The sequence below is a fragment of the Dermacentor variabilis genome, chromosome 5 (assembly GCF_050947875.1).
Source record: "Dermacentor variabilis isolate Ectoservices chromosome 5, ASM5094787v1, whole genome shotgun sequence".
NCBI lineage: Eukaryota > Metazoa > Arthropoda > Arachnida > Ixodida > Ixodidae > Dermacentor > Dermacentor variabilis.
The window spans coordinates 103,453,145-103,477,738 of record NC_134572.1 but is presented as its reverse complement, the minus strand read 5'-3'; the positions used below and the strand labels follow the sequence as shown (position 1 = coordinate 103,477,738).

The window sequence follows — 24,594 nt, the reverse complement described above, 5'->3', positions numbered from 1 at the left end:
ATGACTATCGTCCGTGTTATCTTTCTTGTGTACTTCGTGTCGTTACGCGCTGTCAGTATTTTCGGTGTGGAACACCAACGTGCCCAAGGTACCGTCCTTTTGGAGAACTTCGTTTGTTTGCAAACCCAACCAACGTGCACGGGCCCCTCTGTACCACCGCCGTCGGCTCTGAGGGCCATCGCTCCGCTGCCGCGCTCCGCGCCGGTAACATATCATCGCACCTGCCACTCGGGAGTCCCACGCCGGCGTGCCTTACGGCAGTCGCAGTTTGAGTGTCCTTGCAGAAAAAAAAAAAGGTCTACAGCGTTCCTTTTCCCTATGACGTTTAATGCGGTGGACATCAATGGCAAGTTCTATGAAATATTGCCGCTCCGAGTAGCAATGCTGCTGCGCTCGAAAGGACAACAGGCGCGAATTTCATTGGTGTGAAATTCCTTCCGAGTTACATTTTCTCTGACGCATTCAGCAGCAACACCATGGGTCGCTATTGAATTGCCGGTTACCAATATCCAAGTTGATGTCACGTGGTTAGGCAATTTAAGTTGGCCACAAAGCCAATCTAACCATCAACTTCTCTTGTGTGAAGCAAAATTTCCTGCGAAAACTAAGACAAAAAATGATCAATTAGTGTTTCCCTCAATATTATCGCCTAGGGATATCATGTAATCTGCACTTAAGTTAGGTACAGGATTTCAGGCTCATTTTAGTACATAATTCAGAACGTACCTTTGCGCCTTGAAGCGGCACTAACTACTATTCTCTTCGTAGTGCATGAAGTAGCTGTAGGTAACAGCCATAACAGGTGAATAACATCCTCTAATATATATCGCTTGCTCAAAATACGTAGGCCCCACTAATGCCATGACTGGAGCGTGATTGGCGTTTTGTGGCGGAACTACAATAACTGCACATGTATAGTGGCCCCGTATGAACTCCATTTGACACAGAGGCCACTGTAATCAAAAGTCAGGTCAGGGCCTTTAACCTCGCCACCGGCATAACTCTTTGAGCTCTCTACAGTGACTTTACAGTAGGCTACACCTTGGCTGTGCAATAATTGGTATAATTTGTAGCTTTGACAACGTTTCGCGTTACAAAGTTTACTTGTGCTGCATTAAAATTGGGTCCAACAGGCCATTCTTGTCAACAAGAGTGTGCAGAACACGGGTAGGGTAGCGGGCCCAGATACTGCATGATGCTGTTTTACGACGACATTGAAAGCCACGTGCAGTAGGTATATAGCGTTAACATGGGGAATCTGGTTGAGTGGCTAGGAAATTCTTCTTACCTGCTACTTCATTAAACCTCCCAATGCGATAAGGCACTTTGAGTGATAGCGCTCTTCATAACAACATGTCGGTTTGCCATGGGCATATATCTCTTTATACGCTGAGTGACTGATGATTGAAAAACTCAGTTTGGTCTACTTAATTATTGGTTGAACATTTTGGGTGTCATATAGAGGCCATTTATTCGTCTTTCATGAAAAAAAGGCATCCAGCTAAATGTAACACAACCACCGAACCACGAAAGTTTCTATACCAACAAACAGCGAACCAAATGGGATAACACCTTTCGCACAGCCTCTCAAACTAATGAATTCATATTCAGGCTAATGGGTAAGCTGCCTCGTGAGTGAGTTCCAACAGCTAACCTCTAGGGTTAGCCCATATTGGAGAAAGAATCGCGCAAATATAGACAAGAATAAAACGGGGATGAGCACACAGGACAGCTTAACAACGCCTGCATACGGGCTAGATGGTGCATTGCAGGTCGACGCATTATAAGCGCACAGGAAGACACACACGAACAGCCGAGAAAGACACAGGACAGGCACTGACAGACACAGGATAGCGCCTGTCTTGTGTCTTTCTCGGCTGTTCGTGTGTGTCTTCCTGTGCGCTTATTTTCCGTCGGTCAACATAAGACAGCTTAGCTCCGTTCGTGCAGCGAATGAGCTGATTCAGCTGTGGCCTCGCTTTCGATTCTCGGACCAGGATAAATTTCTTTACAAAGGTCTGCGATGCTTCTTTTTTTTTTCCCGTGGAGCCCGAATGACGGGTTTCCTTTGCAACTTTATGTTGTAATAAATTGTACGTCACTTTATGCATCTGTGTACGCCTTGCGGATTTCTGCAGAACTCATTTGGCTAGTCCCTCTGCTAGTTGGTTAGTCTCTCCGGGTACGTATTTTTCCCAGTAAGAAATAATGAACAGTCGGGATCAACTTTACCAACCACTTAGGTATCGGCAAACGCCGGCTCAGTTTAGAGGAAAAGCGACGCAAGGTTATGCAGTAACGAAACAGTCGGGAGCACTTTCTGTCGTGATCCGCCGGCTATCCGTTTTTCAAGGGCTTGGTTTCCTTTTGTTTTAGTTTCTTTGCTTTTTCTTTCCCTTCTGTATTTTTACGCTGGATGGAGCCTTGCGTCAAGTGTAGAATAGCACTTGCTTCCTTCTGCATAAACGTGAGGCCCTGAAAGTGTCTCGTCGGTTTAGATTTCTCTTTATCCGAAGTCTGCCATATGGAAGCTATACCACGATAATTTTTTTTTACAGCATGAGGAATATTATGAAAATATTTCTGAGAACAGCGCACACAAAAAAGGTTCTATCTCAGCGGACTTTCTTTGGCGGCGGTGGCTGCCTTAATTGATCGAAGTGGGATAGAGATAGAGAGAGATAGAGATAGAAAGATAACCATACTTATTAGATTGAGGCCCCCTGTCCGGTGATAAAAGGTGTCACAGTGGTAATAAGAGGTAAATGGAGACAGAAGCGAGAGTGCGCCGTTGATGGATGCCATCAACGACGCGTCGTCTCTTGATTGTGGTCAGTCCGCTTCCTCCGCTCTGGTAAGCCCAAGCGCCGTAGTAAGTTACGGTAACGCAGCCAATGGTCCTCAAGTGTGCGGGGCCTTCTTGGTAGCGTCTCAATGACAGAGTGAAATTTTTTGGGCCACTATATGAACACGCTGAAACCAAACTGGTTGTCAGGTAGGCCTGTAGTTAGGCAAACGATCAACATTCCCTCGGCGTTAGCGTTGTTTCTCATCGAAAAACAACAGGTCTGAAAGGTGAAACATTCTTTCACCAGAGCTGCTTCGGAAAATTGAAGGCAGGTGCGCCGCCTTACTTCATCACTCGCGTTGTACGAAACCTTATCTCAGTAAAAGTAGCTCATATTGTATTTTTCGTAGCTCTAAGCCAGTCATCTAGCTGGTTGTATATACGCTATATTCATTTAGCGCCCCGTCGATGACGACACTGAACGCTATGCAAAATTTTAACGGGCAAATTCGCTTCTCAGCGGCGCCTGAAACGCAGGAAGGCAGTCCTGGTTCGGTATCGTACCTCGGCGTTCACGGGCTCTTTCCTCACTGAAGCCACACATCCTTGGTCAGAGCACGCACACCGCTACTGCACATGCTGAATTACCGAGACGCTAGAGCGGCAGCTACATGCAGCGTATTTCGCGCGCCTGACTGGCGCAGCGTCGGTGACAGCGCGCAAAGCACATGCTATATCAATTGCCTAAATGCAATGACGCGCAATTCTCGCAAAGTATGGCGACAAACTACACTCCATACCAGTCGTTACATCAGAGCCGTGACTGCACAGTGCGCGGTGAGGCCGCGCTTGGGATACGTCCGAAATACACTACACGTGGTTGTCACATTATGCCTCCCTCCACTTCATTTATCAAACCCACTTTCGTACTCCTCGTTCAGGCAACAGGAAATGACAACCTAAAAGAACCATGATTACAGAAGCATCCTATATAGGGTGTCCGAACTAGCGCTAGTAAAGCTGCTAAAAAAAAAAAAAAGAACATTTAGAAAGCACGCTGGAAGGTACGCTTATAAGACCTATGGCGTTCGGTCGTTAGACCTCTGACGACTGAGAAATATGTCTTATAATCGTATCTTGCACTGTGATTTTCTAATCTTCGTTTTTTTTTCATTCACCAACTTGGCTAACATTAGCTGAGAAACACGGTATACTACATAGTAAAATATAAGAAGGTTGAAGGTTCAGGCCCCCACTCCCCAACTCACATCTGGGCGCCTCCAAGTAGTTCTTGTCGATATCGGGCAGCGAGTTGAGGCTTTTTTCGAAGCCGTTGTTGCAGTAGACCGCGTCCAGCTTGCCATTCTCTAGTGGCTGGATGGTGAGGAGCACGGGCTCCTTATCCATGTCTGATCCTTTCGGTCTCCTCTTCCTGTTTCGACGTGCACCCGTGAACACCTTTGAGGCTAGGCGCCAATTCAATCGGTTCCCGCTTACCCCCAACAACGACGACGACGACGACGACGAGGCTTCGCCAAACACGTCACTTCACTGAAATCACGCAGTCCACAGGCGCGCCGATACCGCTGCTCGACCGCTCACGCCGGACAGAACGCAAGCACGCTCGCACGTGGCGCAACGGTAAATGTAACGCGCAAGAAGAAACACACGAACGGGGCCGCGCAGGATCTCGAGAGCGACGGGAAGCGCGGGAGCACAGGAGAGATGCTAGAGGCGAATGCGGAGGAAGGCGCGTCAGCTGTGCGTACGCGCACGCGGCTGCGTTGTGTGTGAGCGACAGGGACAGGGGCTGGCGGCGCCCGCGATGCAGCTACCCCGCCGCCGCAGTACCGCTTCTGATTACATGGATGCCCCTTTCTTTGCGGGGAAAGACACGCAGGAGGGGGGCGACGGGGTTTGGCCGCCGAAGGGGGAAGTGGGGAAGGGGGGGGGGGGGGTAAGGATGGCGATGTTATGACGTCGAGCCGATGCTTAGAAACTGGTTTCCTCGCTTTCGCGGAGAGAGCGCCGGCGAGTGAGGCGCCGAGCACGACGCTTGGAGCGACGAAGGAGAAGAAGGAAACCGATGCTTTCGAGGCAACGCGAAAAAGAGAAAAGTGCGCGATGGCGGCCTCTTACGTGTTTTATGTGCCCGCTAGGATGGACACGTCTGCCCCCCACTGGCCGCGCTCCACCCCCGTTGCGCGTGCTGTACACGCTGGCCCCGAGGCGCTTTCGGGGCGTTCGCGTGGCGTCAGGCCGCGACGACCTTGGCAGATCGGAGGCTCGCACGCGCGCGCGCTCGCAAGGTTAGCCGCCGCGCAGCACCGGCAGCGTCGAAGCTGACGGCGATTATCCAGCGGCCGTCACTGTGCCCGGAGCAGATGTTGCCGATGCCTGCGCGCTAATATACTACACCCCTGCGTGCGTGCGTGCCTGCCTACTATCTTTGCAAGAAGGCACGTGTACGTCGCCACCGTGTCGGCTTCCTCCGGCTGACGCCGTCGGAAGGCCGGGAGGAATGTGAACTCTGTGGCGAAGCGTCGGCCACCGCGTCACCGTGGCCGTGAAGCCACGCAGGAAGTGCTCGTTCCGGGGGAAACTGGCTACTTGAGAACTACGTCCAACGAATGGCCTCGCAAGCCTTCCGGCAATGCGCCAGTCGTCATGCCTTTCCGCGGCTTTGTGAGCCAACTACAGTATGTGACGGTGACGAAACCCCAATGAAACGATACGCTTCGCGTTTTCATTTTCTCCCTCGCCTCTACATTAACAGATTTCGTTCAAATCGTTTCCTGTTTTATTTAGGGACCCAACATGTACTGTGTAATTAAGGCAACATCAGGGCTCGCATTCACAAAACGTCCTTAGGCTCCAGTTGTTCGTAAGAGTTCATTCTAGTCAATGATGAAGCTGGACATACACCGAATACAAAGATCGCTTACGAACGGAAAGCTTTGAGCATTTGGCCCCAGATGAGTAGGGGCACGATTCAGTAATACAGATCCTACATTAGCTGTGCTTCAAGCTTTACCTAACGTTAATACAATCACTTCAGGAAAAGTGAAAGCCTCGAATTCATCTCGAAATGACCTCACACAAATGCGCACACGGCGCGCGATCATTTTCTTTCCTCGCGTAGAGTTGCACACAACATTAACAGTGACGCATCTTTAATGATTTGCAGTTTTATTGCACCATAAGTGACCTTCCTTCTACGCCACGTTTTGCAGTACAGGAAAAAAAGAAGCGACAGTCTGTGACGTCATGCCACATCAGTGGCTCGCCCAGCGGCATTCCTTGCGTATCCGAATTGCTTGAGAGCGTGGAGGTCACTTGGAAAACGTATGGCAGCTCTGTGGCATTCGTTCGCAACGAAAGGTGAAAAACCTCTGTAGCAAATAGTGGGATCAACACGTGTCGATGCACCGTACAAACACATAAGCACGCCTATCACGTAGCCGTATGTTAAATCAAAATAGAGTGCGCAACGAAGTGAGAACATGCTGCAAATAATAGGAAAAAAAGAGTATTACAGTGGCAACGAACTTCGTTTTGTTATTGTCCCCCTCCATTCACGAGTTTCTTGTTACTTCATCTAAAGTCCAACGAATAACAATCACTACGCGTAATTTTCGACGTGTCTTGAGCGTTAAGTCTTGAGAATCTACAATATGGCTACATAGGTCCATACATGTTTTTTTTTCTTCGTCGCTGTCATTATGTAACTTAATAATAGCTGTATGACCTACGCATTCCTTAAAAAGAAGAAAAATGAAATATCTGCGGCTGTATAAACTACACCGTGCTACAAAGCGACATAAACCTACAAGATAACTACATAGCTACACAGACGACACAACAGAGAACCGCGATCATTGATTCACTTGCATAAAAAATATGCTGGTCGCAATTAAGGTTCGAAATTGACCTTTCAAAGGAAGCTGCGACGAAAGGCCACGCTGAGAGACGCAAATCCAAACTGTGTCCATAAAAGCAGGAAGTTCAGGACACAAAAAGTTCTCTAGTTCCAACGACGATGTGAAATTGCCTCGCAGTCCTACAGGCAATGTCCTCCCTTCCGTTCGCATGAGTTACCCCGTTGCCCGAGATGGACTGGGAGCGGTCTTCCTAAATTCCGGTCCATGCATACTCGTCTCGCATATCACGCCTTCGAAGACGAAGCGCTGCGTTCAGGTGAAGTCGAGTGTCTGGCGTCTCGACGACTAAATCATCTGAAAGAATGCGCCACGACATATTAGTCGATAGTACGCAATATTGCGCGATAGTATGCGAGGTATGCGGCGAATAATTGATGGTATCCTCTGAAGACAGCACGTTAACAAATTTACTTTCACTCCCGCATGTAGACAATCCTTTTTTGTTAGTTGTAACAGATTGCAAAAATATAGCACCAATTTTACCCTTTAAAAAACTTGCACCCTGTGGGGCATATCTTTTTCCACAACAATTGTCATATAACTTGCCTGCATTCCATTTCTCTAACGCTGCGCGCCCGGTACTTGCAGGTCACGAATGGCATACACGTTATCAGCGTGACATAGCATACTCGATGGGAAAGTAGCGAGTGCAGAGTTTTCAAGAAAGGAAACGCAAGCAAAGTAGATGACAGTTACCGTTGTGGGACGACATCAGCCCCAAAGGGTGCAGCCTTTTCTAAAGAGTGAATAATCCTCATCTATCTCGCGGGCCTTCTTTTTTCTTTACGCTGCCGGCCCTTTAATTTCAGCTGGTCACAAATGGCATGCGCGTTATCAGCATGACATTGCATTATTGACAGGAAGGTAGCGAGCACGGTTTTCAAAAGAAACAAAGGGAAACAAAAGTGAGACAGATGACGATTATTGCTTGGGAAGAGACACCCTAAAGTGTGCTAAGTATCTTGAAAGGGCTCGCCTGCTGAGGCGAATTATTTGAAGAGATTTGCACGACAAATAGCAATGCGCTGGACATATCGCCATTCATCAGCAGTCTATTTTATGTCTACTGCAGAACGAATGCCCCTGCAATCGATCTTCGATTACCCCTGTCTTACGCGGATCACCAATCAACTTTCTAATTATCAACTTTTCGGCACATTTTGCCATTGCGAAATTGAAGGTGAGCAGTTGCGAAGTACTGTCTGATTAGCAAAATTCTGAGACCAGTACCATCTTCGAGGTGTTCGTCCCCAAAATCTTCAGCGCTCTGTTTCTTCCGGTGGGCTGGACTTGTTTCTCCCTTTCCTTGCTGCGCTGTACCAGTTTTAGAGGATATGCGCATTAAGCTCTTGGTTCACTTGTTTGGCATCGAAAGAAAAAAAACAAAAATTCCTATTGACTGTTTTCTATTAAAACATTTTATAGTGAAAGAAACAAAAGGCGACACCAGCAGCATACTTTTTCTTTCTGCGAAAAAACAAAAAGAAGGAAAAAGAGAAAGCTTCCTCTAGAAGAAAATATTCGAGTGGCATACTCATAAAATATTTCTCTTTACATTATAGGTATCAAGAAAACCGTTAACATACTGCAATTCGCTATACCTTTTAAGGTATAACTGCGCAGGTAATTTATTATCTATGTATCAGGGTCTCCCTGCAATATCGCCGTTTCTTGTAACATCGTGGCTACTGGCAACATGAATCTCTAAACCTCCGAATTGAAAACAAACCTTAGGGTGAATACGGACATTGGGACCAGTATTGAGTATTGTTTATGTACGTATTCTTTCAGTTTTTTTTACTGGGGTGGCTAGGTCAGCCGAAATGATACATTGCAGCGGAGCTGCGGCGCGCTGTCATTGACTCCGGACTGCTGGGTCTGGGTCTATTTTTTTTATTCGTCTACTCGTACAACGTTCAGCTGTGCGAAAAGCAAAGTATAATCCTAAGGATTCGATATTATTCGTTTGTTTATTTGTTATTCATCTAATGTGCCTGTTTGAATATAATATCACTGCGAAGGCCAACGGAATATTGCAGGTAGGCACATACAGTTTGAAAACTGCAACTGAAAAATAGGAATAACATAAAGAAACCAATACGGCAAAAAAAGCTATAGTTTAAGTGAGCAGGAGATTACTATTACCAGCTTCAAGAGAAACGAAAAGAAAGAAAGAAAAGCAGGAGGCGTAAGCGCTTAAAAGATGCAAAACCGAGTAGCAGGATGTGAAGAAAGAAATTGCAGCAAGCCCAACGGGCTAGAATCTGCACACAGCGAAACTTTGTGTGAGTGAATAGAGAGTCGAAACACGAGTACACGTACGCACACGCACACAAATTACACCGAGCGTTTTGTTAAGCGGAGCTGCTGACTACTAGCGAGCAGGACGGAAGCCTTGAACGTATCATAGCTTCAGGCGCAGGGTGCGCGTACTTAAGTAGCTCAATTCGAATCCATTATATCCGAAAGAAGCATTTACTTCCTCGTTACAGTGCCTGCTGCGGTGGCTTAGCGTCTGTGGGGTTGCGCTGCGTCTGTGGGGTCCCGGCCACAGCGGCCGCCTTTCGACGTGGGCGAAATGCAAGAACGCCCCCGTCCCGTGCATTGGGGGGGGGGGGGGCACCTCAAAGATCCCCTGGCTGTCAAATTGTATCCGGAGTTCCCCACTACGGCGTACCTCATAATCAAATCGTGGTTTTGACGCGTAAAACGCCAGAACCGACTTTAATTCCTCGTTACTGTGCAGCCGCGGACACGAGCTTTCTGGTTCTTTTTCTTGGTTCACCCGCACGGCCGCCGCCGTCACTACCGTGGTGATGATGATGATAATAATTTATAGGCATCCCCTTTGAAACGGAGCAGGGACAAAAAGTGCCCTAGCCTGCTTGATTTATTCAGGTATGCTATACGTGTTTTCGATCCTAGTATTTCTCCCCAATCTCCCCCTTTTCTCCTCAAAACCTCTATCATGAGTGAGTGCAGGCTTTTTGTTATCATGCAAAGTTCACGCTGCGGAATTGTGATATATACAGACCATATTAGAGCACCGTCCCGACCGATCATCGGCTCAGAAGGCAGTGAAGGCACTTTTGTGTTTTCTCAGAACTTCTGGTTTGCTCGAGCGACTCTGAAGTGCTGTCCGTACGCGTATCTACACCTTCTCTCTCCCTTCTTTCTCTTCCCCTTCTCCCATCCCCCAGTGTAGGGTAGCCAACCAGACTATTGACTGGTTAACATCCCTGCCTTTCCTGAATTCTCCTCTCTCTCTCTCTCTCTATCTTCCTTGTATCGCTACATATGCCGGCATGTGATCCGGTCGTATCAGTCTCTTCCCTGCTTTTTTTCTCATTACACCAATACTCTCAACGTCTCTTGCTTATCTAGATTGCTGACCGGTTCATGCTTCCGTCCACTTTAAATCCGAGCGCTCCTGCAAGGTACACATTGCGTTCTGGTCTCGCTAGGTGAATCCCTTCGCATTCCATTAGGATGTGCTCAGTATATCTCCAGACTTCTTTCTGCAGCATACACATGCGTTATCTAACGGCGAATGTTTGCTGTGGTAAGTGTTTTGTCCTTAGGCAAGCAACTTGAGCCTTAAATAGAAAGGCACTTTCCCTTCGTGCTAAGGCACAAATTGTTCTTCTAAATTTTTTTTCTCATTCTTGTAAATTTCTATGGTCTTTTCTTGGTCAGAGACAGCCAATTTGCTACCCCTGTTTCTCTCACTTTCTTTCTAGTTCCTCCTGGTTGTCTATCTACACTTTAAATTACATTGTATTTGGTTGCCAACTTTCTTGACTTCTTCCTACATTTCTTAGTCCACGCTTTTCAGGTACAGACACTCGTGCACTTTAGCGGTCAATTTATTTTCATCCATGTTCCTGAGTCTTCCTTCAAAATTAATCTTGCTCCCCGTCTCTCTGAGTTCAAACGAGGTATAACCCATGCGCCCTTGCACTGCCTAATTTGTGGTTTTGCAGTGGGCTCCCAAAGCCAACAGGTCCACCGATCTTTGGTCCAATTCCGACAGTATATGAGATTTTAGGCACAGAATGCTATTCGCGAAACGTTAGTGCTGGCACCACGACCCCTTTCCAGGTCCCACGCACCATATCATATTTGTTGTGGCCCCAAAATGCCTTGCTCTATTATTGCTGCATTCCGCTTCCCTTTTATGTTCAGGTTATGTTGGTGGCTGCTTAAGTAAGCCTCCCTTCATTTATGTATACGCCGAGGTTTATGTATACGCTCGCCTCCGCGGTTGGATGGATGGATGTTATGAGCGTCCCCTTCGGAACGTGGCGGTGGGTTGCGCCACCCAGTTCTTGTTATTATATTGTCTAATGTCCTACCTATGTTCAAAAAGGAGAAAAAAGAAACATAAAAAAAAGAAACACGGAGAATTCCCATCAACAAACCCCTGTTGGGACCTTTGTTTTTGTACGTCTCCGTTGTTTGTCGTTCCGAATGGGTGGGTGGATGCTATGAGCGTCTCCTTTGGAACGGGGTGGTTGGTTGCGCCAGCAAGGTCCTGTTATTACACTGCCTAATGTCCTACCTATGTTAAAGAATAGAGAAAAAAGAAAAAGAAAAGAAAAACGCCCCACGAAGAATTCTCATTACGAAACTTTCTGAACCCCCATTGGGAGCTCTGTTTTTGTACGCCTCCGTCGTTTGTCGTTTCCATACTTTTCTTTCAGCAGTCTTCCAATCGCCCCTTGCTAATCTTTGTTGCGGACATGTTTGCTTTCCCCCTGCTCTCGCTGGACCCAAAGAACTTCACGGAGGTCAGTGATTCCTAAATCGATCGCTGGGCAGATATGTCCACATTCTAATAAAACATGCTCCATCGTTTACCTTGCTTTACCGCAGCAAGCACATGCGCCAGATACGCGAAGGTGAGCGCAACCTGGCGGTGCTGAAGGAACCCAGTGGCGCGAGTGGTACGCGTGCTCTGCTTCAATTGTTTTGCCTATTCATCATGGGAAAAGCCAGGCGCATGGTCATGCCCACGGTCACGAAACCTGGCGAGGGTAGCAAAAAAGAGCTGCACTTTAAAGAAATGCGCAATAGGAACTAGCGACGAACTTTTTTTTAGCTGTGAAGAGAGCCATGGGGGGGGGGGGGGGGGGAGGGTCGCCTGCTAGCCTTCATGACGAAGACTAGCAGGCTCGCGTTGTCTTAAGACGTCGAATTCGGAAGGAGACAGCAGGCGGTGCCTAAAACATAGAAGCCATGACGTGTTTCCAGTTCCGCAATTACTTTCGGAGGATACACTCGTAAGAAAAATTCCGGGGAGAACAGGAGTAACTGGGCAGTTAGTCCTAAAAAGGGCGCATACCACCTCGCTAACGTGAGCACACCTTTAGGCGAGTTCCCCGCAGCTGACGGCAGCGCTGCAGCAAATGAGCAAGGTCCATTTAAACAGGTCGCGAAGCTTAGAACGAAAAGCGTGCCAGAACCTATTGCCAGAGATATCAGTTAGTGGTGCACGACTGAAGCGCGACTAGCTGAGGAGGGGGACAAACATTGAAACTAGAAAACCTATAGGAAAACGAAAGGTACGAACAATTTTAATCAGAATACTGTCATACGATTAAACATTACGTTTCAAATATTTTGCTGTACTAAAATAACAAATGTATATGTTTTCTATTTCACCATTAGTTCGTTCTTAGTGACCCCTACCAACCGATGATTCCGGCGCAAGACTTGGCAAGACTGTGCAAGCCAGCTATTATGTCGCGCGGAATGGCGTTGCTCGCTTGAAAGCGACGGCTTCATCCAAGCGTTCTTTTTCTTGCGTGTTTTTTTCAAACTGTGGCGGGCGCTTCACTTCAGATTTTGCGTGACCTAACGCACGGCATTATTTAGCGAAAGATGTGAGTGCAGGCTTTTTGTTATCATGCAAAGTTCACGCTGCGGAATTGTGATATATATTACAATTCTGTGAATTTATATCACAATTCTGTGAATCGCATCTAATAGCACATGTAAAGAGGACAAAATTTACATATTACACGTGAGTGAAAACTTCATTCGAAATATCCGGCTATTTGGGCGGGTTGGGGCCGTGACAGTTCAGCACAGTGCGTTGGCGGGCTAGTTGGTGCGAATCCATAATTATTTTGATTAGCGCAAAACGACGGACACAAGAAAGACGACAGGACAAGGCGCCTTGTCCTGTCGTCTTTCTTGTGTCCGCTAATCAAAGTAATTTTGGGGCCACGAATCTAAAAAAAAAATTTGCAATATGAAAATACAGCTTTTGGAGAACCCTTGTACACAACACAAAGAATTCACATAAGATAAAGATTGACACATCAAATTCGTCTGCTTTGAATGATCTAATGGACAGCGTTTACAGAACCACGATACATGTTATTGATGCAGAGCAATTTGTAAACTTCGTGCGTGAATATTTTTCCCACTTTCGAATTTTTAAAAATTCGTTTACCAGAAGTCAGACCCTAAATCGAAATTCCGCTTCCAGCAGTCGCCAGAATTTAACTTTTTTTCTGAAATGTATGAGAATTCCTTAAAATCGGCCCAGGTCCGGGCTATCTCAGAAAAGCGTTTCTGCGTTTTAAATGTATTCGAATAGGCCGCGTCGGAGTTGGCCCCGAGCTAAAGCTTCCTCTCATTAACAACAGAGCGCGTGTAACTCGAGCGATAGAGCGAAAGGCCGGTATTAAGGCCACATGTTCCTAGGGGCGGGCCATCCTTTAGTTCCAGAAGCAGCTAGTGGTGGCGCCAGTAATATTGGCGTCATGTGGCCCACGTTTACTAAAGACTAGTGAAGAAAGATAACTACAATGCTAAATAAAGAAATTATTGGTATTTCCGTAATTTTCGTCAACAATACTGAAAAAGATGCCCGAATGCCCGACAAGAGTGATGATACATCGTGACGTTATTGCTTGACGGAGCCTGGACGTAGAATTAAAAAAAAAGGGGAGCGCAAGGTTAATTCTATTCTAAGTAATCGTTCCATGCCGAACAAAATCTGCGAAAAGTTGGGCCACCTGTGGATTTTTAACACGCACTTAAATCTAAGCACACAGATGTTTTCACATTTCGCCCCCATGTAAATGCGGCCGCCATGGCCGGGATTCAACCCCGCGACCTCGCGCCTAGCAGCCCCACACCATAGCCACTAAGCAACCACGGAGGGTGGACACAAGGAGTAACGACAGATGAACACAAGCGCGTGTGTCCGTGTTTCGCTTTGCTTTACCCGATACCGTTCAGTGAACATTAACCAACAAGCCCACGTCGCCACCCTCGTTGTCTGCATCGACAGCCCCTCCCAATCAGGTATACAGAAATTTTCGAAACTTACAGTGCAATTTCGGGATACTCGCGCACTTGATGACCTCGGTGATTTGTCCTCCTCTATCAGGTACGTGGGTAATGCTAGCAGGGTAGAGTCGGCCTTAGAGACGAAGCCCCCGATTATATCCTCGGCCAACGGGTCACCTTGTTCATTGGTGATGGTCCTGAAACTGTCGTAATATATTGGCTCCTCAATCACACTGGACTTCGTCGCTTCGCGGTCGGCGGCCGGAAGTTTATCGTGCGGATTTGTCCCAGCGCCTTGTTGTTGGTCCTGTCCGTCCACCGCAGCGCCGACTGTGGCGCCACCCTTGACGACGGCTTCCGCTGGCTTTGTCTGCTCCCGCGAGGATGTCACCTTGGGCCGACGCTGCATATTGCTGCCACGACCTTCCTCAAGAGTGCCGGCCGGAGCGTCTTTCTCTTCATGTGGGTTTTGATCACGTGAGTTCGCTGCAGCTATAGCTTCATCTTTGGTTTCCTTGGTTGGGCTCGACCTATTTTCGGTGCTGCGACCAGCTTTCTTGGAGTGTTTAGAACGTTTGACCTTCTCGTGATGCTTCGGTGGTTTGACATCTCCGCGTAGCTGGACGGTTTTCTTCTCACCGCTAGTCGCGTCTGACGTTCCAGGAATGTTGCTAGACGGACCAAGGCTCTCCTCTTTGAGTTGCGTGTGTTCTTTGCCGCCGAGTTGGTCCGGGCCTAATTGCTCGCATTGCTGCTGTGTGACTGCTTCCATGGCGCGATTTGCACACAGGGAAAGAAACACTTCGGCGGGAGTGGAACTGAGCGGCTTGTCTTGGCTTATTCCACACACGGCTGGCATCTCTGGGCAAGCGCAAGTCGGCGTGACCCACCCTTCCGGCGCCCTTGAAGAGCCCGACTGTGGTTCCCGTTGTCCACGCTGGTAGCAAGCTGGGTCGGGTGCTTCTGGTGCCGGGGTGGGTGGGCCGCTGAGCATCTCCATTTCGCCTGCGGGCGAGGGCGCACAATCGGCTGCCCCCAAGTGTGGCTCCATGCCGTCTTGCGCTGCTTTGTCCCGGTCCTTACGCTTCGCCCCTTTCCGCTTGTCCTTCTTGGGCTTGGGTGACTTCGCTCCAGCTGACGGCAAATCCATTACAATTCTTCTTCTTCTTGATGACAATGATGATGATAATGATGTTCTTAAAATTAAGTTTTGTTGTTGTTGTTGTTGTTCGCTTGCTTCCTTGCCTTTTCCTCAAACCAAGGCGCTTACCCACTATGGGAGATCGGCCGCAGATAAAGCTTAGAGAGGAGGAAGTGAAACAAGGGGAAAGTGGTAGAAATAATATTGAAGCAGGCTAATTACCAGGTTACTTATATGAGTGAGAAAGACGTATGGATTACAGAAAAAAAGCTGCAGATTTGTGGGTATTAAAATAATTTCGAATACAATCGGCCATTTTGAAACTGAGTTTATATATATGACAGGAAATTAAACGCCCTTGTGACATGGAGATAATCGCTAATAGCCAGCTACTCGTTATTTGGTTGAAGCATAATGCATAAGTCCCGAAGGAGAGAATAGCCAGAGGGTTAAATGAAATACCGAGTTGTGAGAACGAAATTTCTGAGTATACTTCACATGAGTAAACTCTTGGTATTCTTCCACATGCTGCAGTGTACATATGTCCAAGTGGAGATATGTCAATGATGATGATTTCTTTTCAAACTGGATGAGTATCAACACAAACGAAGCACTTAATTTTTAATTTTTTTTGAGGCTCCAAACCTTAAGCAGTACTAACATGACCTTTTTCACTTTTCATTTTTCTGCGGCAATTCAAGGTTCGAAATCTGTAAACTCTATAAATATATCGGCAAGCGTCACAGTGCCCCCCCCCCCTCAAAAAAATTAGCATTATACTTATTGAGCCCTACGAAGAAGTTTCGGCTTCAATTAACTAGAGGTGAATGCGTATTGACGTCATGATACATTGGCTTTCTCCGTTCCTCCAATAGGTGGCGCCCAAATGGTGGCGTCCGAAGGCTTTGTCTCTGAGTTACAGAAGCTAATTTCCTACGCCGTGCTTTCGATAACTGCACGCACAGGAAGCGATTGCAGAGCCAGAAACACGTCATAAACGTCTCGTTTTAAACATCATTTATTGTTGCATACGTCTGAAGCTAGCGCCGTCAGAAGAAACGCGCACAGTACTCTAGCATATTCCTTATAAGCGCCATCATACGTAGCCTTATTGCCCAATAGCATCAGGAAATTGGTTCTGTGTCATGACAATACGATAAGTTGATGACACCAGGTTCGAGATTCCGGGACCAACTTTAGTACAAAATTAAGCTGTCTTATAGGTCTTCCCAACTTTCGTAATTGCCAAACGTCCCGCACTTGAAGTCAAGAGTCTGACGAAAACTCGTCTGGTCGAAAAGAATCTCGGAGAAAACAAAACAGACGTAGTCTAAACTAAAGGATTCAATAAACACTTGACGTTTCGGCCTCCCACCCTGGGGCCTTAAAAAGAGAACTCTATAGACACTGCCTTACTGCGGCGGCTGGCCCGTGAGGACGCACTGTGAATTATGTGTCGCTGCAATCGTTTCGCACTATGTAGGCGAGTCCGCGTCTTTCGTTTCGTCTTTCTCAGCAGAGGGCGATACCTGTGAGCTGTTGTCATTAAGTGAGCGCAAGCAGGTGGTGCTTCCGCTGGACTATAGTGAGCACGGCAGCAAGGTGTGACTTATATTTGCAATTGAGGTTGAGCAGCGCGAATACGACAAGGACGCGAGGAAACAAATACCACAAACAAGCGCTGACTGCCAACTGGAAGTTTATTTGAAGTTATCCAGCCATTTTATGCACTTTCCGAGCATGTAGGCATGCGTACACGAGTCGCAAATACATCTGGAAAATCAGCTACATCATAATGTTTAATGCGAAAAAAGCTACTTCTTTTTACGAGAAGGCTTTCCCGACATCCTCGACAAAAAATTGAGGATGTCGTTGCCGACATCCTCTATTCTACATATGAACCAGCTAGCCCTCATCAAGATACTACTTGTGTAATTAATAGGCGCAAGGTGTTTCTTGCCACCGTTATGAGCAGTTAGGAAACGTCGATTTCCCACAGAGCACGATCAGTGTAAGTCTATTACGAGCCGAATCGATGTAGTTAGATGAAAGCCACTCAATGCCGATGTCGCAATCCGCTCTACACTTGCTAAAACAATAAAACCCACGATAAGGGGCCAAAGATAAGGTTAGGTTAGGTTAGCTGAAGGGCTCGACAACGTTATAGGGTCACGCGAATTAGCCCATCTCCGGCAGCTGCGAGTAACCAGTGCCAGAGCGACCGACGGCCAGCCATCTTCTATTCCTTTTGGAATGGGACAGTCTCTGGCTATCCTGAAACGTATTAAGTTCTCTTTTTCCGCATAATAACGCATCGCTATGAGAACACGTCACTTCGACATGGTAAGTTATCGCGGTTTTGTGACGTCGCGTGACAGATAGGCGAAGTGGGCACCGCCCGAAAACTTTCGGCGAATAGCGGAGGGCTAATGGTGAAAAAAGCGTGGAATAGGAAATAATTATTTATCTCTTGTTCGGTCTAGTGATGCATAAGCAGTCTGTACACGCGATATCAGATGCAATCATGACGTCGCGTGAGAGACAACCGAAATGGGGGTGGCCCGAAAAATGTTTCACTAATTGTGGAGAGCTGATTGCAGAAATGAACTAATGGGATAAGGAAGTTTGGAATAGCTTTACGCTATAGTGTCCCGCGTTAACCTTTCATTTACCAATGGCGAGAAGCGTTGCCGACATCGTACGCCTGTTGTTGCCCTATTACAGGCACTGCGGAACTGGTGAGATATTGTAATTTTAGCATTAGCGCGCAAGCACTTCTACGGTTACGAGAAAAAAAAAGAAAAAAAGGAATAATCATCAAAATATCTTTGCCATCGTGCGTTTAAAGGGATTTCAACCATAAATATGAATTTCAACTTGTATTCTTGCCATGAAGAAAGGGTCAAGACTAAAAATGTAAGGTGACTGTTTCTTTCTATGTTTGTATCTCTTTTTTTTTCGCGGTTCGTCGGGAGAAACAGGTAGGTGCGAATTAAAATTACGCTTACGGAGGAAAAAAATGTTAAAGAAATGAAAGAATTAGTCCTATAGCGTGACTTCGAAACCACTAAGCTGCTTTCATTATGAAGCCGCATAGGCAAACAGCAGGCTTGAAAGAACCACCTCGTTCAGTTTCGCAAACAAACACGGAAGCCATATGCCAAGCAGGTTGTCGATTTAAAGATGAAAGAAAAGAACTGAACAACTAAACAGACATTTTATGTACGTGAGTACGTGAGGGCGAGTTCCTCTTTACAAGTGGTGAATCGATCCTTGTTAAAACAGGAGTCGCCTATGGTAATAGAAAAACTTCCGTGTCAATATTTAACCGAAACGAAGACTTATCCCGCTGAAGGCGCCAACGAGACCTTGGCCAATAGGCTTCCGGCCCGACCTGTCTACTCGAAACTTCTATGCATACTCCACTCGCCGTTTCCTAAAAGCGAAGTCGTGATTTCTGTCATTACACAAATTTTCTGCGAGAAACTTGGAACACACGCTATGCTTTTCGCTGCCGCAGAGTTAAAACGTTAAGTATTCGCGCTGGCCTATGACACACGTGAATTATCATGATCCGTAGTAAGAAGCGTGCCTGTAAAACACATCGCTGCAAACGATGGTCGCTGCTGTGTTCACCTACTTTTATGTTGAAATGAAAAATCGTGTACATATTATATCTGCTTTTCTAACACCACTTTTGCTGAAGACATAGTGGGGAACACGCACAAAAGCAACAGGAGATGCCGGTATATGCCCAGGGTAGCCAACTCACAAAGGCAAATTACGAAGTGCCTCCGCCTTTAGCTTGTAAGGATAGTAGCGGCACCTGTTGAGAATCAAGTGAAGCAGATACGAAGTGCCGTGTTATAATTCTTTTTTGAAGCCTTTGTCCCTAATGTGGTGTTTAACGGTTTTGTTTTAGTCAAGAACGCGACCTGTTGGGCGAATTGCTGTCGAAGAATTCGGGTGCGTTTCTAGGGTGTCAGAATAACTGCCGCTATTTTTTTTTATTCCTTCTAAAACAAGCAGTTGCCGCGTACGAGTACGAGGAAACACAAGACTACGTCGTCCCTCAAAACCAACTGCGCGCTTTCGTAATTTTGCATCCCTGTGAACCTTTCCACATCTGCATTTTATTTTGATTGACCATGGTTCACTATTCTTCTCCTGGACGCATTTGAAATAAACCTCGATCCTTGAGGGGTTGCGGTATTTGTGAGATACTACCAAATGCCAATAAACATTGAGATGTTTCCGCTATTTCTGCGGCTACGCACACTGCAACTATATGTGCGCAGACTAAGTAGTAGGATTGGTTACGCTATATTTAGCATATTTTCCAATAAAGTAGGTAGCCACGTGCGCATAACTTCGCAATGAATCAAAACTTCCGTTTTAAACGAACACTGAAGAGAAATATTAGATAATTGTGGACAGCGTCTAGTCAGTCCTCCTCAATATTTTATCGGCAAACATGGACTACTTGAACATGGTAGGTTTCTGTGACATTTACTTATACGGAATAGAACTACGGAAAAAGCTTGAAATCTGCGAGCTCACACTGACATACCGGAGGTTTGGCTTCGTCGCAAAATCCAAACAAGCGGAGTTTTGGCCTGTATCTTTCCTCTATAAAGCTACAACCCGGAAATAAAAGGAATTTTAGAGAATAGTTTATAAATCTACAAACTGATTCAGTTTTCTTTTTGTGCCTTTACGACAATGTCAAAATATAGCAGTAGCCGCTAAGACATGTAATATTGACAGGCGTACACTATGCTGTTAACTTTCAATGGAGGTCTACTAATATGCAAAAAAAAAAAAGTTAGGCACCTCTTTAAATCGATACCGTAAACCTTACCTTCCAAAATTGAAGGTAACCATAATGAGAGTCATATTATTTTCATAGCTATTCTTGCACTTCCTAATAAATATGAAGCATTCAAGTTGGCTGTTGGTCGACTTCGCTTCTCCGCGGGCACACAGCCCCAGATATGGCCCATAAGGAGCGCTCTATCACCTTTAAATGCCTTCAGTCCCTTACCCCAGCAAAGGGCTTTCTTTTATTCCTTAACTCGTCTTTTTTTCTGTCGGTATATTATGTTGGTTTGCCGAAAGACGACGAATTGTTCCTTATAATATTTTAGTACATGACGACGTCAAGAACTTCTTGATTAAATAATTTTTCTCTTTCGTTTATGTGCACAAATCGAAGCGCGTTGCATTTAAAAAGCCCCCAGTCAGCACAACGTACACCACACTTTTCAACACGTGCTCGTCATTCAGTCGCAATAATCTACACTTAAAATGTGCATGAATAACAAAAGCTCTCAAAAGAGAAATTTCCAAGTACGTGTGTGAACGAATTATTGACAGTCACGTGAACGTCACAACAGTCTCTGCGAATGGAAACAACTCTTTTGCCATGCCGCCGTGTCTATACTCTATTTGCGTATAATCACATTGTGTCGCAGTGAGTAGCTGGGTTCATGGCCTTGCCCGCGCCGCACTCAAAAGCCTGCGCAAACTCCGGCATGTTGAGCAACGGCACGTTGCAGCGAAGGCGAGGAGGCGAGTACCGGCCGGGGTTCTGCTTCTCCTCGGTGGCGCACCACTTGAAGCAGCTGCTCACAAAGAACAGCTGCTCGTCGCTGAACCGAGAGAGTCCCGGCGGCACCTGCCCACGCTCTTTGGCACTGGCCTGGTACGCTCTGTAGGCCTTGAGCATGCCGCCGCTGTCGGCGAAGTTTTCAGACAGCGCGTGCTCTCCAAAGTTGGCGCCTCCGGACCAGGGTATCTCGTTGTACAGGCGTCGCAGGCACCTCAGTTTGTGCACGAACATCTCCTGCGAGGCGGGCGTCCACCAATTGTGCCGTAGGCCGTCGCGGCCGTACAGTCCCAGGTCCGGGTCGAATGCGTGAGTCATCTCGTGGCCCACGACATGGCCCAGGCTGCCGTAGTTGTAGGACGCCGGGTAGCCCGCGACGTAGAACGGCGGGTAGAGTATGGCAGCCGGGATGACCATCACGTGGTACACGGGCAGGTAGAACGCGTTGACGAGCGTCAGCGGCACGCTAACTTGGTCGGACGCCGCTGCCACGGAGGATTCGTTGACGCGCAGGAACTTTTTCGCATGGCGCAACTCCGCCGAGCGCAGCTCGAGAGCCATGTTCAGGTACGAACCGCTCAGTTTGGGCACGTACGGGTAGAGGGTCCGCAGGGAGTCTTCTCCGGACGCCCTCTCCAGGCTGCCCACGATGGCGCTCAGGGTGGCCAACTTGTCGAGCGCGCCGCTCTTCGTCTCGGCGTCCATCCAGGACAGCGAGGCCATGGTCGAGTTGGCCACGGCCCGGATGCTGTTCAGTACGCCCCTCGCGTCGCGAACGGAATCTGCGGGCAGCCAGCGCCGGTTGAAGACGTGCACGAATGCGAACGGCATCGCCGCGTCGGCGTCCATGTAGCAGCGGCCCATCATGTAGCCCAGCGTGGACGCGTCGGCGCCGGGCATGTCGGCGAACTGGGCGCGTGACAGCGGATACGACGTCACGCTCGCGAGGTGCCGCGCCACGTGCCAGGTGACGTAGGCAAGCAGACTCCTGGTGTCCTCCACGTTGCCGACGAGGAGACCCAAGAGGTGCAGCAGCCGCCGGTTCATGACGAAAATCTCGTCATGGGCACCCAGCTCCACGGGCAAATGCCTGTTTAGGACCTACATACACGTACGGAGCGCACGGTCTTAGTCGTATTACTTTTTTTTTCTGTATCAGCAGAACTGAGAGGCTGCAGGCATCAGTGGCTACCAATAAAATTCTTCAACACAGGCAGGTATGCGAAATATGCTTCAAAAATAAATACGCGTAAGATATAAATAGCCTGTGCAAAGCGATATAAGCATCTACGGCTTGAAGAAAAAAAAAACAGAGCTACATTCTCTATGAAAGAAGTAGGCAGCACGGACAGCGAGACTATCCACCTCGTTAACTGATTTCCGCCATTCATGTGTTCGAACAGTGAATCCAAAACTGGTGCAACCTTTTACACTTCTTATGCATGACATCAGTCACCATTACGCTTAGAGGTTATGAGCGCAAAAAAGAGAGGAAAAAAAAGAAGCGGTTACGCATTTACCATAACATTCTACTCGATACTTGGTTAAATTACTGCAGTCTCCGCACTGTCCATAAGCGAGAACTCCTATGAGCGTGAGTAATTTCGCTCATGGCTGCAGCAGGTCCACAGCCTGCAAACTGGGATGCGGGGCAATGTTTACTTTTCATGTCAAAGTTTCGCGGCTGTTTTCAGGTTCGTTCAATCTATACATTTTAGCCCAGTTATGGGTGCAAAAAAGTGGCTTGGTTTGTCCTATCTGGCTAATACACTTGGACTTAAGATGACATAGTCGTTGATGGCGACAAATGAAGTTACTTTCTTGGCGACTTTTTATACCAGAAATTATATGTGAGTGATGTGTGCCGCGTGTGCCAGCGGGAGAGGGCTACCCTGACGCACATCCTATGGGATTGCACCAAGTTCCCCGATGAAGCTTCGACAAGTACAACGATTCCGCCGCGACTCGCGGCTGCGGCGGAATGCTACGACCACGAAAGCCAAACCTGGGCCGTCCAGCAGGTCTCGGCGGCTCTTGAAAGACAAAGGCCGAGCGAAACCGACGGAACGTTGCCCCTCAGGGCGACCGACCGCGGGAGTAACACGCCCTGGAGTTGAGTAGAGACCACCCGCTGAGAAGACGTCAGGGCCCGCGTCACGGCGCCATTTAGTCATGGTGTCGTTCTGCAGGCGACTACATGAAGTTGCTTCTACCTAGCTTATAGAAAGTAAACCTTATGATACTTACGACAACCGACACGAAAATTGCACGTAATAGTCTTTAATAGGTAACGCGGTCAAACTCTCGTGTCAGATATTTCGATGTGGAAGAGGCGGTCAAAACTAATGCACATTCCACTACGGCTTCTCTCATCGCAGTTGTAGTTTGAGCTCGCTATCGTGTACAATGAAAATAGTTACAGCCTCAAGTTCATGGGTGTTAGTGATTGGAGAAACGCCCAGCAATTTTAAGAGTGGATAAATATTTCCTGTGCGACGTTAGCTCACAGACGAGCGCACATCTCAGTGGAAAGGTACTTACTAGCAGCCACTCATCAGTCGACAGGTAAGGCCCCGTGATAAAGTCCAGCTGCTCCATAACAATGTACACTAGGTCTGCGTCAGGTCGCGGATCCACCAGAGATGGCACCATTGTCATGAGCACGTGGTTGTCCAGCTGGAGAACCTACGGATTAGTTTCGCGTGAGATATTTGGAGATGAACGCCACCTGCAGTGCGAAACTGACTCACGACTGGCTGCATACGCAACCAGAGCAGTCGTCAAGAGGTGCATAGTATGTTCCCTTGCCAAGGCCATCAGCCTTATAAATATGGTATACGTAGCAGATTCATAACGTGCGTTTAAAGGAAGACTACTCAACAAAAGAGATCTCTGAATCTGTAGGCCTCGGCTACAAAGTGTAGCTGACTACGACCATCTCTAGCACTACCGCCCACTTTGGTCATTTTAGGTGAAGGCGAAGTGCATTGGAGCCTCAGTCGCAGGAAAGCTTGAAAATGTTTAGTATAGGAGAATGCAGAATATGCTACTGTCAACTTTTAAGCGTCATTGGCGAAGCGGAATAGTTTTCTCTCGTCTAAAGCAGCGGAAGAGAGCTGGCGTGTCCGGCTGCTGGAACAGGAGATGAGGGTGAATCGGCTGGTGATTGTTGGGATTCGTTCTCCGGTGCACTGTTTCACTTCCGGTGCACTGTCCCATCTGAGTTCAGCATGTGGACAGGTAACAATGTCCCATCACAGATAAAGCTTCACGCACACCTCGTGCGATTTCATCCGCCAAAGTGCGCTTGACGTGTTGAAATACCGCGGATATTCAAAAGCAGTAGCAAAGCAGCGTAACCCACAGCTGTTTCCTCTCAACAGTTGGAGTATTTACGATAGCATAATGCTGGGCTCCACTTGTCAACTACACGAAACTACACAAGCTCAGCGTAGTTTTCAAAGAATCAAGCCTTGACATAGCCATTGCAGGTTTTCGCATATTCGTTCTGCCAACTTTGTTTTTGGCGACAGCTTTCAGTTTTGCTGGTTTGCGACATGTCGACATTGTTATTTATTGTCATTTATTATCTATCTATCTATCTATCTATCTATCTATCTATCTATCTATCTATCTATCTATCTATCTATCTATCTATCTATCTATCTATCTATCTATCTATCTATCTATCTATCTTTTACCACATCTCACATGTAGATAGTCACCTTTGTCCTAATCTACCCTCGCTTCCTGTCCCTTTCCATACCCGTCAATCCCCCCCCTCCTCTCCGCTGGTAACCCCCGTTCAGGT

General features: G+C 47.3%; 2 protein-coding genes across 2 annotated transcripts in view; both read right to left on the bottom strand.

Annotated features, from left to right (window-relative positions):
• LOC142583003 (ATP-binding cassette sub-family G member 1-like) overlaps positions 1-4,678 on the bottom strand; it is a 72,339-nt gene extending 67,661 nt beyond the window's left edge. The window contains exon 1 of the mRNA XM_075693217.1: positions 4,057-4,678. Coding sequence (XP_075549332.1) covers positions 4,057-4,195 — 139 coding nt within the window. The 5' untranslated portion in view covers positions 4,196-4,678. The remainder of the gene's footprint in view (positions 1-4,056) is intronic.
• A 15,713-nt stretch (positions 4,679-20,391) lies between these two features.
• LOC142583614 (endothelin-converting enzyme 1-like) lies at positions 20,392-22,357 on the bottom strand. The gene is made up of 2 exons (XM_075694104.1): positions 22,337-22,357; positions 20,392-21,884 (listed from the first exon to the last, which is right to left on the bottom strand). Exons 1-2 carry the CDS (start codon positions 22,355-22,357, stop codon positions 20,634-20,636), a joined length of 1,272 nt encoding a protein of 423 aa, XP_075550219.1. The 3' UTR covers positions 20,392-20,633.
• Between the last annotated feature and the right edge of the window lie 2,237 nt (positions 22,358-24,594).